The 16055-nt window shown below is 46.9% G+C and overlaps 1 protein-coding gene and 1 pseudogene across 2 annotated transcripts in view; both read left to right on the forward strand.

The window, feature by feature from the left end:
* Positions 1–376: 376 nt before the first annotated feature.
* Positions 377–3055, forward strand: LOC126537397 (uncharacterized; annotated as a pseudogene).
* Positions 3056–3253: 198 nt separating this feature from the next.
* Positions 3254–16055, forward strand: part of LOC126537486 (ubiquitin-like modifier-activating enzyme 1) — a 44650-nt gene continuing 31848 nt past the window's right edge. Inside the window, exons 1-9 of one of the 2 annotated variants that reach the window (XR_008613788.2) lie at positions 3254–3673; positions 5077–5150; positions 5969–6137; positions 10260–10394; positions 13737–13843; positions 13951–14041; positions 15023–15155; positions 15271–15368; positions 15567–15713. Coding sequence is in view for 1 of the 2 variants with exons in the window: in XM_055074287.2 (XP_054930262.1) it covers positions 3560–3673; positions 5077–5150; positions 5969–6137; positions 10260–10394; positions 13737–13843; positions 13951–14041; positions 15023–15155; positions 15271–15368; positions 15567–15713 (1068 nt within the window). In the remaining variant the exon portion in view is untranslated. The remainder of the gene's footprint in view (positions 3674–5076; positions 5151–5968; positions 6138–10259; positions 10395–13736; positions 13844–13950; positions 14042–15022; positions 15156–15270; positions 15369–15566; positions 15714–16055) is intronic. The other variant, XM_055074287.2, reaches the window with a different exon arrangement.

Here is a 16055-nt window from a genome sequence, read left to right on the forward strand (position 1 = left end):
CTGTTCTGCAAGCTCTACTAATAACTCTCCCCTGCTATTCCTATAACCTATGCCATATTCCCCCACTGACTTGTCTCCAGCCTGCTTCTTGCCTACCCTGGCATTGAAGTGGCCCATCAGTATAGTGTATTTTGTTTTGACTTTACCCATTGCCGATTCCACGTCTTCATAGAAGCTTTCGACTTGCTGGTCATCATGACTGGATGTAGGCGCGTAGGCCTGTACGACCTTCAAAGTCATTCCGTTCACGCTGGTAACAGATTGCCAAGCAATTGTCTATCTGAATGAGCATAAGACTCTTAAACCACAGATAGCAAGGTGGTTCGACTTACTTGGAGAGTACGACTTCGAGGTGAAGCACCGAGCAGGTTAGAAAATGGCACACGTGGACTATTTGAGTCGTGAACCCATAGAAGCGCCGCAGGAAACGCTCAATGAGGTTGTCGAGACAAGGATCGTAGTGTGCCTTGCCTTGAGTTTGGAGGACAAAGTTGGCATCATCCAGCGATATGATGCGGACTTGGCTAACCTCGCACGAATTCTCAAGAAGCCAATCAAGGAAAGGACCAAGGAAGAAAGTGTCAAGGTCAAAAACCTACGACTGAAGGAAGGAAGGCTGTTTTACACGGACGACTTCTTTTCGTAATGCCCAAGAGCATGCGTAAAACACTGTGTGTCAAGTTTCATGACTTACAGGGACATTTCAGTACAGACCGAACAGTGACGAAAATCAAGGAACTTTATTGGTTTCCTCGGATGGGCGCGCTACGTGGACCAGCACATCCATAAGCGTTAGAGTGTCTGCTCACAAAGATTCCAGGAGGGAAGAAACCTGGACTTCTGCACCCGATACCACCTGGGAAGAGACGATTTAAAGTTGTACACATGGACCATGTTGGTCCGTTTGGGAGAAGTTCCAAGAAAAACTAGTGGATCTTCGTGTTGGTGGACAATCTGACCAAGTTTGTGCGTCTCTACCCCATGCGAGACATCTCAGCGAGAAATGTACTGCGATGCATGCAAAATTTTATAACCGAGTTCGTACTACCGGAGCGCACCATCTCAGACCGTGGTTCCTGTTTTACGTCCCACGGCCTCGAAGCCTCCTGTCAGGAAAATGGTGTGGTTCACATACTGAACTCTGCTCGCCATCGAAGGGCTAACGGTCAGGTAGAGCGTGTGAATCGAACTATGATACCGTGTATTATGGCAACAATCAAGGATCCGACTCACAAGGACTGGGATCAGAACATCAAGGAGTTAGAGCCTAAACACTGCATACAATGCCTCAACAGGCACTAGCCCTTTCAGGCTTCTGCATGAATATCAACAAAGGACGCAGGATGGTGTCCTCAGATAGCTAAACACAGATAATAACGAGTGGGTATATCCGGAGCAACTTCAAGAGATGGCTCAAAATGGAATAGTGAGCCAGCAAGAAAAGTCTAAGCAGTACTTCGACAAGCCTCACTTCACAGCGGACAAGCTGAGTGTTGGAGACGTAGTGGTCATGCGCTGCGTTCCAGAGCACCAGCACCCCAACAAAAACCCTGAAGAAATTCAGAAGTCCACTGACTGTGATTGAAATACTCGCAGCGGACACATACAGAGTGACCGAGATGAACGGAAAGAAAAGGGTCTATGCGACTACCGCCCACATCAGCCAACTGAAGAGATGGGGTGGAAGATGACAAGAGCTGCCCGACCAATCAAGCACCGACGAGATAGACAGCGTGCCGGGACGTAGCACGCGTGTGCCCAAAAGACCTTTGTCCCTTCGGGACTATACCGTGTGGACTGAGGACAGTTCGCTGTCAGAATGGCCGAGTGTTAGCGGAATCGGAAGCGAAGGCTGGCAACATAGGAGAGAGATGGCGGCCGCGAAGGAAGGCAGTTGTCACGCTGTTGTGAACTCTTTTTTTCTTTTATTTATCTATTAAAGAGCGCCCTTCTTAAAAACACGTGTGTCTGCGAACAAATTCCTAACACGACCATGTCCAGACAGTTACCATAGATAGCTCACGCAAAGGGCGTGAAGTACCCTAAGAATGCTAACACATTAGAATGTGTGGCGCAGCTTTATCAGTGTTGCTAAACAGACTCGCCATAACCTTTAATGTCATTAGCGTTTTTCGGGTACTTAACGCACTTTCCGGGAGCTTCGTATATATGTATCTATGTATGGTTATATCTAACCATTTTCCTGCCGACCTGGGTCGAACCTGGATCGTGTTTGGCTAGATACCTGGGTGAATAGAGTCCGAACAAAATTACAAGTGATGAGTTCCTTCACTTTTACGACTTCATTTAAGCACGCGCCACGCGCGTACCTCATGGCGGCGCCGACAGATGGCACAGCACGAACGGTGGGAAGTGCGAGAGAGTAGCTCAGCTGCACACACGCCTCATACATGACGCGTTTTGGTGGCGGCAGTACGGTGTGTCGCTACATAATTGCTTCAATGCTAATTGCATTAACACATTTGTCGTGGGAGGGGTCCTGCCGGATTTTCAGTGTTGGAAAATAAATCGCACATGGTAAGGCAAATATGCACCTGTGGCTAAAGCACACAGTAGGGGCCCCGAGAGAAAGAATTAGTGGTTGAACTCCTTGCTTATAAAACATTCACACTTCCTAAAATATAATATGCCAGCGCTGCATTTTATCTAAACGAAGCTAATCCAACTCTCTGGAATCCCTACAAAACCACGAGACTGCGTTCACATTCTTAACGAATACTTTTATAACAGAGCCATCTCGGCTTCAGAAACACAGCCTGAACTTCCTATACTCGCTTCCCTCCGTATGATCGCATGGCTCTGTTTTTACCGTACGTTCTTTATGGCTCCCCAGCATACACCAACCAAATCCGTTCAGTGTTTGCCTCCACTGCCGCCCCAACGCTGTTTATCCCCGAAGAACTCATACGAAACGCATTTCAGTTGTTGTTGTTGTTCTTGTTCCGTGCATAGACAAATACTAGAACAATCTCCCTGCCCAGACTGCCCTGCAGTTAGTGACCACTCTCCGTTCAAAGTCCACATCCCTGTTTGACCTTCCTTAACGCACGTACTATGCAACGCCGATTTCAACTCCCGACGATCATGTAATGCCCCACCAGGGGGCCCCTTGAGGCATAACAAATAAATAATAAAAATTGATCGAGTTCGGGAAAGTCTAAGCTTTCAAAAAGGAAGCTTCGAGACGTCCTTTTCTTGTTATCGAGAATGAACGGCAGAATAACAAGAAATCATGAATATTTTCAGATTCGAAGCAAAAAAAGAAATGACCTAAGGGACGGGCCACTTGGCAGTGAAGAAAACGTCAACGTGAACGAGGGTCACGCGCGCCGCGCCCAGCACGCGAAGAAGCGAACGGGGGACGCCGAAGTCGGGTGTTCGCCGCTAGCCGCGCCCGCAGTGCCAGGGCCCTGCCGTGCGCCGCCGTCGCAGCTCCCGGTGTCGTGGCGGTCGGGAGACCCGCAGGACTGTCGGCGGGGGCACGCACGGCGCAACGAGACAAGCAGCTGGGCCACGCGTGGTCCTCCGATCCGCCGGCATGTCCAGGACTTTGCCCCCCTTTACCGTGGAGGAGGAGGAGGACATCACCCCTCCGGCAAAAAAACGAAGGACCGACGACAGTTCCGGCAACGACGCGTCAGACAAGGCGAATGTGAGTGCACGCGTTCCCTTGTATAGGCTTGAGTGCACGCTTCCTGCTTCCCGATCCACCTTTCTGTTGCTAAAAGTTTTTTTCCCTAAGTCTGATGAAGTCCGTAAACAGTTTTCATAAAAAAAGCGCTAAATACGAAGTCGAAGGAACACATACGACAGGACTGGCGCCAGTCCTGTCGTATGTGTTTGACAGGACGTATGTGTGTTCGTATGTCTTCGCCAGTCCTGTCGTATGTGCTCCTTCGACTTCGTCTTTAGCGCTTTTTTATGAAAACTGTCGAGATGAACCAACTCGCCCAAATCAAGGTATTGTTGCAAGCACGCGTAAAAGCACGTGAACAGTGCCGCGCGTCTGGTCTCGCGGCCCTTTTTTGTATGTTGCGGGCTTTCAGTAAGGCTTAGAAAAAACTTTCATGCAGCTTGTACAGAGTAACAGAAAGATGGATCGGGAATTTTTCGTAGTGGCCTACAGTATTCTGATTTGACATTGTTACGTGAAATAAAAAAAAAAAAACATGTCTGACTTGCTCCAAGTAAGGGCAGACATGGCCATGGTTCGGTTCTGCTACGTGGCACTCGCATATGTTTATACTGTGGCACAAGTTACGTTGGGCGCCCTGTATTTTTGTTGTACAGTTGCATATGCCTATAACGACCCCGGCTCTAGCAATCTGTTTTTTTTTTCTCACCAATACTGTTAACGTACCTTGCTTCTGATGACATGCTTTCAACATATGAAGCATTACTCCTGGCGTTTGGAACGCTGTTTACTTCGCTGCCCTAACGCCTTGTTTTAGCTATGGCGACACAGGCTTGATAAAGGAGCCACACTGACGTCTGAGTCGCGCGTGGCGCCTACAGCGCGGCTCTATAGTCTAAGCGGTACATATCTCAAATGTAATAATCCAGGAAATCCGCGGCGCGAAATAGGCGCAGTCAGAGAGCACACACGATAGGAGGGAAGCCCGTCTAGTCGATGTGTGTTCTCTGTCCGCGTCTATGATGCGCCGTCGATTTCTCGGAGTATGACACACCTACTAGTTCAAACCAAGACTCTGCTTCTTTCAAAAGGTTTCACAGATGCCGTTGAACCGGTACTGAAAAGTTAAGACTGCGAGTGAAAGGCGTTAGCGACAGTTACACAAAACGGAAAGCCCAGGAAAACGAAAGTTATATAGCTGCCTATATACAATGCAAGCCGATCACTGTCGTGCCTGGGGATAAATTGCCGGATTTCAAACGCAAGGACTACCCGTGACTTGAAATTTGAGCGTCTGTTTCTTTGATTGTGAGAGTTTGCCTCTTCTCTGTTTCAGTGGCTTAGTAGGTTGTTGCCTCGGGTTGGTTGGGCAGTTGCTTTCTCTCTTACACTGACCGTGCCGTCTACATTTGCACGCGCAGGGACTGCAGGCCCCGGCTAACTCGTCAGCACAGAACCCGCCAGAGATTGATGAGAGCCTCTACTCTAGACAACTGTAAGTTCACCTGTGACGTGATGCCTGGGGTGCTTACCGAAATAAGCCTGATACCTATCGCATCGCGTTTTTTTTTTCATTTCAACGCGCAAGCGATTCTTTTCGCAAATTTCGCATCAACTTCTAATCAACTTGGGCCTGCATTGGCATATTATTTTTATTTTCGTGGACGAGAGAAGTTATCGGCCTCATTCTGAGTGGCCGAACTAAAATATCTTGTTTGCAACATTGCGGCTAAGCGAAATTCCGTATTGCCACTCGCTCGTCGGGGTTCGCGTTTCTTTATTTCCGCCATCTCTCTAAAACCTGCCTTATTCTAATTTTTGTTTATCTTTTATTTATGGCAGGACTCTTTCCCCAGTTTATATGCCCAAACGAGAAGCTCTTTTTATTTTTGGTTTCGTTTCTATCGTGTTGTTTCACTGCATTCCTGCAGAAATAAGACGTGCATGATGACTGGCGCACATCTAACACGTAATATTAGCTTAGGCTGACAATTCACTTAGCACACAGGGTTTCCTGGAAACGGAACGTTCACGGAGAACCTGTATCCTCGCGGGTCACATACTTTCGTTTTGAGACCAAATATCATTATATAACTGCTTGGTTGCGTCGTTGGTGCTTTTGTAACGTATCGTGCTTTTTTCAGTTTTTGTTTTTATACTTGTGAATGCCGGCCTTTACCCGTTAAGCAGTGGTGTAACAGCGGCGGGGTGGGGGGGGGGGGGGGGAGTGGGGGGTGGTCACTTACAACGCGTAGGCGCTCGCAAGAAAGATGAGCAAAAAAAGAAAAAACCCACGTGGCTCCTTTTTCACAGCTACGTGCTCGGGCGCGACGCCATGTTACGCATGGCACAATCGGACGTGCTGATATCCGGTATGGGGGGACTGGGCGTGGAGATCGCCAAGAACGTCGTTCTGGGGGGCGTCAAGTCGGTCACCATTCACGACACGGCTGTTTGCACACGAGACGATCTTTCATCGCAGGTGAGGATGTTTCTTTTTTTTTTCTTTTTCATTCGTGCCGTATTCACTCATGTGTCGTCATAGGAGCGGGCACCAAATAGTGTTTAAGCCGCGCCAATCTCCAGCGTTTGATCAAATAGTTGTTAATATGATTAGATTTTCGTGCACTTCACGTGCAGTAGCTAATAGTAGGTCGCACATTTCGTATTAGTTGTTTTCATTGACTCCCAGCTTGTCGACTGCTGCAGTTTAGACGACGTTGTCAGTACACAGGAGAGATAAGTGTCGCTTCTTGCCTTTGTCTACTGCTACTTGCTTGCGGCTTTCATTGTTGCATCGTGTTATCGTGGTGAAAGCAGCAGCTATTGGTATTCGAGTGATTTAGATGGGCGGATTACTTGAGCGCACAACTGTCACTGCGCAAGCATAAGTGCGAAATTGGATAGGTGCCTTAAATGAATAGATTAGAAAAAAAAATTAAATTATGGGGTTTTACGTGCCAAAACCACTTTCTGGTTATGAGGCACGCCGTAGGGGAGGACTCCGGAAATTTTGACCACCTGGGGTTCTTTAACGTGCACCTAAATCTAAGCACACGGGTGTTTTTGCATTTCGCCCCCATCGAAATGCGGCCGCCGTGACCGGGATTCGATCCCGCGACCTCGTGCTCAGCAGCCCAACACCATAGCCACTGAGCAACCACGGCGGGTCGAATAGTTTAGACGAGCAAACACATGAACAGAAATTAGTGCCAAGATCAATAATGCTCAGCCCGACTACACCCATCCAGGTGGCGCAGGCTCACGACGAGGCTGGTGTGCGAGGAGTAGTTGCATCAAACAACGATGTGGCTGCTGCAACTGACGACATAAGCATGTTGCGGAAAGAATCTGTCCATTATTTGCAGACGTAACTAATAAAATGATTGCTGAATGTCTGAATGAATTTATATAACCAAGATTACTGCAGTTCATAAGGGAGATGATGCTAGTGATCTTAACAATTGCAGGACAATTTCAGTGCTCCTCCTTTATTTCAAAATTCGTCACCTTATAACAGAATCACAGTACGGTTTCCAGAAAAGCAAGTCCCTGGGATAGGCACGAATCCCCATTAAACATAAAATAGTAGGAACAATAAAAGAAAAAATACTAACAGTTGGTTTATTCTCAGAGAAAAATAGTCGCAGTTTTGCCCGAAAGGTGAAGCATCGATTGCGATAGCAAATTAGTGAACAGCTATACAAAGTAACGTTAGTAGTCTTATCATCCGTATAAACTTCAAAGCATTCGCTAATTAACTAAATTATCAAGCATGGTGTCAACGCGCACAGGCAAACATGAACACATCATACTCGACGACCGCGGACACTCGCTACCAAAACGCTGGCGTGAGCAAGCGCGGCAGCAGCAGCGAGCGAAGTGACCTTCGTGCTGTCTATCGCTTCAACGCAAACTGAACTGCGAGAACGCACCACGCCCAAAGGTATGAGCCGTCTGCGCATCTAGACCCAGCCCTCAAAACAGGTCACTTTCAAGATACGGCCAGGGCGACTGCGTACGGCCGCGCATACGCAGTTGCTGGCAGAGTAGAACGCCGCCCTCCATCCCTCCCCTCTCCCTGGTGCCTCGCGCGCACGGAAGACGGCGCGCTTCCTCCCCGCCTTGCTCCCTTGCACGCGCAATTGAGCCAGCATCACTGGCTCCCCTCGCACGCTTTTCCTCGCATATACGGCGCACGGCGACGGTGATATCGCCGTTGGGATTTATACAGAACATCATGGCGACGGCGCAGACGCCGACGACGGCAAAAATGCGCCTGGAGTGTCGATATAATGCTATTGCAATAATAAGGCATTCGATGCTGTTCAACACGATATTTTACTCAAAAAGCCCGGAATGTGTGGTGTACGAGGAGTAGCTCTAAAAGTGCTCAGCACTTAAATGTCAAATCGCTACCAGTGTGTGTTTATTAATTATTTATCGTCTGGTGAAATGTTGATGCATTAGGCTCTTATTTTGGGGCCCTTGCTGTTTTTAACGTATGCGGATGATACAAATATACCCGGTTGCTTCGATATAGTGATGTACGCGGATAATGGGAATGCGCATAGAAAATGCTTAGAGAATGGTGCCAGTGCTTGCCTCCAAAATCTGCGAGAATGTTTAGAGGTGAATGGCCTAAGCATGAATACAAAGAACACTAAATTCGTCACTTTAGAACTAACAGGCAGGAAAAATCGCGAAGCTATGTATTACGTTATCATTTGAAGACTGCTTGTTGGAACAAGTCGGCAAAATGGAAATTTTGGGCGTATGGTTTAGAGAAAACCTCTCATGGAAGGCACATGCCATTAGGTCGTCATCTGAACTAGCTCGCATTGCAGAAAATGTATACAAAATACACAAATTATTACCTGTATGACTGAAGCAAGTGCTATATAACTCACTCTTTTATTCCATAATTAGCTACGCAACCCTTGTATGGGGAACAACTGCGTGCAATAACTGTGGGAAGCTAATTCTTCTTCGAAAGAAAATATTGTGCCTATTTGAAAATTGCACTGCAAATCCGCGGGACTTAGAAGAGCATCCGCACTTTTCAAAATACAAGATGGTAAAAGCAGGTCTGGTTTACTGTTAAGTTATTACAGTGGATTTACGAACATTCCCTGTATAACAAATCCAATTACAGTTCAGCCACGCACACGATCTGACAGTGTAGACGAACGCCGGCAACACAAACTATGGGCGGTAAACATTGCAGTATCAGGTGACAAATTTGCTTAACATTGTAAGTTGATTTCGGGAAAAAGCTTATAGTTTAAAGAATAAATGCGAGCAGTTTTTGATTACCATTGGCATGTAATTTTCATGCATGACAGCATCACCACTAGGCATCACAGTGTGTTGTTATCATAAAATAATATATTCAGTAAACGCTTTTTGAGCATACAACTTTTTTTCTGCTTTTTCTTGCAGCTCAGATACCATTTTTCTTTCTCATTGTCACACTGCATGATCTCCTTATTGCGCCGCTGTTTCTTTTCGAGAGAAATATCATTTCGTAATGTAGTCTATCCGATGTGTATACCTGAAATTTGAGCACATCTTGGTCATTTATTACTTATTACAAGTGATATTTTGTACTTGTAAACTGATGTGCATTAGCTTTGTTACATGTTATTTCAATGTGATACTTCGTGTTCTTATTTTTGAATTTGACCAGTGCGTCCACTGCTGCGTGAACTGATAAACAGAATATGTTTCGACGTCATATGCATTGTTAAAGGCGATCTGGGCAAGTCATGCAAATCACTGCCTTTAGCCACATACTGCTCTTTGACCTTTTCTGATGATCAAATAAAAGGAAAATAAAAGAGCAATGCGAAAATTAATGTATCGATTGTCCAACCCTATGCGTTAAACACGCGGCGCTGTAGTTTGCTCAGCTGATGCGAGCTTGTGTACAAACATACTCTTAGGCCACCGTGATTTAAAGAACAATTCTGTAAACGTGCAGCATACCGACGCCACAGTGATTTTTGAGCCAGGGCTTTTAGTTACCAGTAGGCTGTGAGCTAGCGGCTATACTTCGAAGACAACTTCGCTTCGGTCAAATAGCGCTTGTTGCCGCAATAGCGGAAAAAAATATATGGCCTCCCTTTCCAAGGAGCGATTTCAAAACTCGATACCGCCTCAAGGCCTGACGAACCTACAAATGCTACAGTTTTTTTTTTTTGTAAGAACGCTCGCGCTGCACGACAATACGCATTTTCTTTGGACCCACTTTAGATATTATAAAGTTGACATCTGACGATATTGTTTCACGTCTATTGCCATGCGGCACTAGCTTCCTTGCTGGGCGATACAGCAGAATATTTTTTACAATGGTTGTGGTGGGGTCAAGACCATATTTGCTTAAGGTTTAGTATCAGCACGCTTCAGTTTCGCAATAAAAAAAGAGGGCGCGTTCAACCTAGAGGCTCAAGTGTAGTCAGAGTGAAGAAGAAGATTTGGCTCTTTATACTGACCTCAGCAATTGATATGTGTTTGGGAATATTGCTGCATGTCCTGATAGGATGACGTATTGCACCACGAACAGTGTTTGCCGCCTACACTGTGATGCTTGTATGTTTTCCAGTACTACCTAAGCGAGGAGAACCTGGGCGAGAACAGAGCCTCCGCTTCCGAGCCATGGCTGACGCGACTTAACCAATACGTGTGTGTGAATACCTATACGAAGCCACTGTCCCCGGACTTTGTGCAGAAGTTCAGTGTAAGTGGCAATGCTCTGGAGCTAACGCACGAGTGAGATTCTGTAGCTTGCATTGGTTCCTATGGCATCGTAGCTAACGTCACTGGAATTCCGAAAATCACCTGCCGACCACGGTGAGAGTGCACAAAGCTTATTTTCGGGATTGAGAGTTACCCGTCATTAATCTGCATTCTCTAATTGTTATACTCGGCTCGGATTGGTCGGAAGAGGTGACATTAGCAAAAGCTGAAACCGAATGATCACAAAGCGGAGGGCGAGATGTACAGGGCCGAATTCTCAAAAGCTTTGCGCTTGTGAGTGATCTTTGCCGTTGGCTGTCCGCCTATGCTAAATATAAGTCCGCTGCCAGAATTAGCTGAAAAGTGCTCTTACGAACAATTAAAGCGTAAGAACTTTTTGCGAACGAAAAGTATTGTGGGTAGTCAGTTCGATAGCTGTTACCAATAATATGAGCCAGGCAATCGTTTGATGAACATAGTTAAGCCAATGTGGCCTACTAATGATTCAAACAAGCTTTACGCACCAATATATTTGTGAATTCAGCCTCATATTTATGTAGTGACCGGGGCTTTCATTTGCATAAGGTCCGTTAAGCACATGCTTATGTCCCTGGGCTTTGTCAAAGTTTCTTTGTAATTCAGAAAGGAAGTACACCGAAAGAATAGCGCCAATTTTTTATTGAAATCAGATTCAGTAGTTCCACAGCATGAAAGTTATGTTTGCGAGGCATGATCGTGAACTAACGTCTATATTCCATAAACGAAAAGAAACGGTGAATTGTCACTATTATAAGTGCTGGCACGTAGCGGCTGTTTTTCTATAAGCTTGCTAGCAATAAGCTGCTACTTTGTTTAGTCTTGCGTGGCTGCCTTCATTGCTGGCTTTAGAGCCTAGACTGTGTCGCTCTCCGACACTTGGCTTCGTGTTCCCAATTACATGCGGCATCAAGCTGGGCACTTAAAGGCGCGGATTTCGACACCCATTTGCAGGCTGTTTTCTCACTTTCGTGCCCCACTCAAGACAGCCCTTTCGATGTGCTGTTCGATGCCTTCATTCCACAGTCCACGCTGCGGCTGCTGCCGCGTGTTAACAATGGCCGCTTTAGCAAGGCTACGGAAAGTCACAATCGTAAACTTTCTTTGCAAGCACACTCGGAGCAGTCCGTGGAAAGCGCCGAGAGAAACATGTGCTGGCCTCGAGGGCCACCACTAGAGAGACCGGCGCTGCTATCGCTTTGACGTAGAAAGTGACGTCACGGGACTCGCGTTCACGCCTCTGCCGCAGCCAACGCAGCTCGCTGGCTGGGCGACTGAAGCCTTTATTATAGGGTTGTAGATAACGTGTTCCATTGCCAACTTGGCAATTTAGAAGGCCCCTTTTACAGCATGGTTTACTGCTCGGTGCCGCAGTGCCGGACGAATTCGACCCCCCCCCCCCCCAAAAAAAAAAAAAAATGAAGCGGAAGCGAGATGCTTGGCTGATAAACGTCACTGAAAACGAAAAAAAAAATATGGTCTGCCAAAGAGTCGAGTAAGCGATGCACACAGGTCTTGTAGCCTGATCACTTGATATGACATCAGTCGAAATACCCGGTGCGGAGACGCATGCGACTTGGGGACGTATTCTCGGACGATCACGCAGTGCTCAACCAGCCAATCAGATCATCCGATTTCGCTCAACCAGCCAATAAGCGCGCACTGAAAGTGATATCGCCGAAATCGATCGTCCGAGAGTATGTCTCCAGCGTGCGCGCACATAGGGGAAGCATTGGATTGAGGTGACAAAAATATAAACTGTTGAAGTTCCACGTATAATATACCGGTGATAAATCATCGTCCCACGATAATTTTGGCGAAAGTGACAAGCTACACTTTCCACGACGAATTCTCTGAATAGTGCTCTTATTGCGGCAGCAGTTCGTATATCTACTTTTATGAAAGACCATGCGAGCTGAATAACCAATGTGAAAGCATTGGGTCGCTCACTCGCCACAACTCTTTGCTGTCCTACGCACTAGACCGGGATGTACATGCTAGGTTGTTTTGCAGCCAAGATGCCACACATACGACGCATAAAACTTACAAACACTCGGAATTAACAATGACGGAACCGTTGGCGATGCCGAACACTTGGCAGCCGGTGTCACGTGATGTCGCCTTCCAAGTCACGGAGAGATTGCAGCAGGTGGCGCCACGGTATGTCCACGAGGCCAATAGGAATAGGGGCGACATTTAAAAAAAAAGTTTACTTACGCTAGAACTGTTCGCAAGAGCACGAAGCAGCCAATCGGGACAACGGACGTATCATTACCAAAGGCGGCCGGCCAATGAGGCGCAGCACTTACGAACTAAATGCTTTGCGCTTTCGGCTCCAGGGGTGCTATGCAGGGTGCCCCGAGTTTCTCGCTCGCCTGAGTTTGCTGGACGACAGACAGCGAACAAAGATAGCGTGGAGCGCGCGAAAGCAGCAGACGACAAAATGGCGAGATGAAGCCACCTATGAAAACACGAGCTCACCCTGTGTCCGCCACTTCCTCATTTCAAAGGCAGAAGAGTGGGCAATGCTACGCGCCAGCGCCGCTTAATGTGATAAGCGCAATATTGCGATACCATGACTGTAGCGGGCGTGTCTCCTCTTGCGGACGTTATCTACCTATCCACCGACGCAAGCATGCGAAGAATGCACACTTGGCGCACTCCCACACCAACCCTTTTCTTTCTTTCGAATGCGTTAAAAGGCAATATTTTAATAACTTACTTGCAGAGGTAATGCACTGGGTGGAACAATAAGAGAAGGAACAGACGGTCTGACCACGTTACTCCTCCTTTTTTTTTTTTTTTTTCAGCCACCCGTGAGGTAGCGACCCAATGATAACCCAAGAGTGAATCTGGATAAACCTATGAAATTGGAGCCGTGTCGAGGGTTGCATTTTATGCCTTGATACAGTTAGCCCATTCGTCTAAGGGCGTCGGCAGAGCTCGTGGAGATCCTGAACTTTGCCAAACTCAGGCCTTCCTTGCATAGCACCCCAGGCCCGTAATCGCAAAAAGCTCTTACCCTAGAACTGTTCGTAAATGAAAATTTCGGCCAATCTTGATGCTGGACACGTAATTTAGCTAAGGCAGACGCGCGTTTTCAACAGCCTGTATTGAAATGTCATGTGATTAACTACACGTCGCACTCTCGATAAATTGAGGCACCTTGTTGTAACTACAGAGTTGGCAGCTATATCAAAGAGAGAAAAAAGAAAAGACGGAATATTTTAGTAACGCTGCTCCCTTACTGTTCAGCATATCGCCACCAAGCCCAAGCTTCTCTTATAACCAGATTGTGTCCTTCTAGGTGGTGGTACTGACCGAGACTCCGCTGGAACAGCAGCAGCTCGTTTCGGACTTCACCCACGGCAACAACATTTCTCTAATTGTGGCCGACACCCGGGGCCTTGCTGGGTGGGTCCCGCAGCCGAGCGCCGTTTTCACGTAGCGAAACGCCGTTTCTCAAACGCTTCAACAAACCGGCGTTTGTTTCAACGCGTTCTCGCCTTCTTGCACTGCAGGCAGATATTCTGCGACTTCGGCGAAAACTTCCGAGTGCTGGACACGAACGGAGAGCAGCCGCTGTCTATATTGATCGATTCCATCACCAAGGTACGTAAAAAAGCACGTTGGCTCGCCTATAATTTTGAGAACGCATTACTAGAGGGCCTAACGGGAAACAAAAAATTTAGATGAGTTTTTTTTTTTTATTCAGGAAGCCACTTTTACCCGTTTCGCTTTGTCTGGTCTCGCGCATTGTTAACTTGGTGTACCTTAGACATAACATCAATTTAAACTGGCCCAGCAACTGTGCACAGTCGATGCAAGATAGATCCAAATGGAGGCTCTCTATTCTCGACACTCATGGCGACTGCACGGACGCCATTATCCGCCATGTTGACTCTGATTGGTTGTCGAGAGCTCACGTTTCTTGAAATATGTGCCGGTTAACGTACTGAATAATGAAGGAATATAGATACGACAAGTTAGGGCGCGCTTGTCCATCGCGTGTTGCTGAAATGTTGAGGCTTTGTAAAAAAAAAAAAATATTTTGCATTATTCGCTTTACTCGCGCTACATGGTATTTGTGTTTTGTTCGAGCACGTCTACCGTTGTATAGGTCTTTATTCCGTTGTTAGCTTCTTCAAGTGGTTTTGAACGAAAAGAGAATGAATTGCGAGAAGTTCCGATAATTTTTACGATAATAAGCGAGAACTACCTGATTCTCATTTAGTCTTACATTCTCTCCAGCCCACCTATTCGACAATACTCTACCTAACCGGTAGCCCGGGACACTTCCTGTTTTATCGTCCATACACATTATTAACGCATAATGCGGCGAAGAAATCGCTGAATAGGTCCATTCTTCGCTCATAAAATGAAAGGTTAAAACACATCGATTGATGGGAGCGGAACCTTGACTTTAGCCCCCGAGCGTTTTAGAAAAGTGGATAGAAAAGTTACTGAAAAGCACCTTATATAAGGTGGATAGTATCAGTGCGAAAACAGGCATGGATTTTCGCTTTCGTTCGGTCACGGAATAAGATAAACTCTTACACCGTGGTTACGTCATATCTCTGCGCACCTGCACAGGGCGAGGAGGGCGTGGTGACCTGCCTGGACAGAATGCGGCACGGCTTCGAAGACGGAGACTACGTCACCTTCTCTGAAGTCAAGGGCATGACCGAGATAAACAACTGCCCACCGATGAAAATCAAGGTGCTCGGTGAGTGAGCTGTTCTTCTAGTGGCAGCGGAAGCATCGCTTAGAATGTAAAGTCTTCGCCTTAGTACGACGCTATAGACTCCTTGCCTGTCCTGGTGCGTTTTACGCTCATCCAGGTCCCTACACATTCTCCATCGGCGACACAACGCAGTTCGGTGAATACACCCTAGGCGGCGTCGCAACCCAAGTAAAGATGCCAAAGGACATCAAGTTTGTGAGTTCTTTTACGTTATTTTTTCGAGTGTAGGGTATACTGTTTGTCAGTTGCCTTTAGGTTATTTTATCAAGTGTAGGGTATTCAAGCTGATTGAAATCGCTGTGAGCATCTATCGTATGTGCGGCCTTGCCTTTTTGTGGTTATTTCTTCACAGGAAGCGAGCGTTGATGGTCTGCCTGTTCTGTGCATGTGCAGAAATCTTTAAGGGAGTCCATGGCTGAGCCGGACTTCGTCATTTCGGACTTCGCCAAAGTGAACCGTGCGCCGCAACTTCACCTGGGTTTCCAGGCTCTTCACGAATTTCACGAGTTTCACTCACGCCTTCCTCGGCCATGGAACAAGGTACGTCATCACATTGGGCTAGACCTGTATAGTGCAACGTCGGCCAAGAAGTCTACATGGAACTGGAATGTGTTGTAGAAGTGAGCGCGATGACAAATTCAGTAGTAGAGTATCTATTTATAAAGATTGAGCAGGCAATAAGACGCACGGCTGAGCAGCATAAAACGCTACATGCATGCCTTTTGCACTCGAAATTTGCAACGCGAGGTATTGGTCAATCTGTGTTTTTCATTTCTAGTGCTGGCATCGCAACGCTTTCTTTCCACGTCTTTTGTGTTGACAGGTCTTTTCTAATCGCTCTCACCACGTGACCACGTACTTCCTAGGATTGCAGTGAGCGCG

Source organism: Dermacentor andersoni, chromosome 4 (assembly GCF_023375885.2).
Source record: "Dermacentor andersoni chromosome 4, qqDerAnde1_hic_scaffold, whole genome shotgun sequence".
NCBI classification, from domain to species: Eukaryota; Metazoa; Arthropoda; class Arachnida; order Ixodida; family Ixodidae; genus Dermacentor; species Dermacentor andersoni.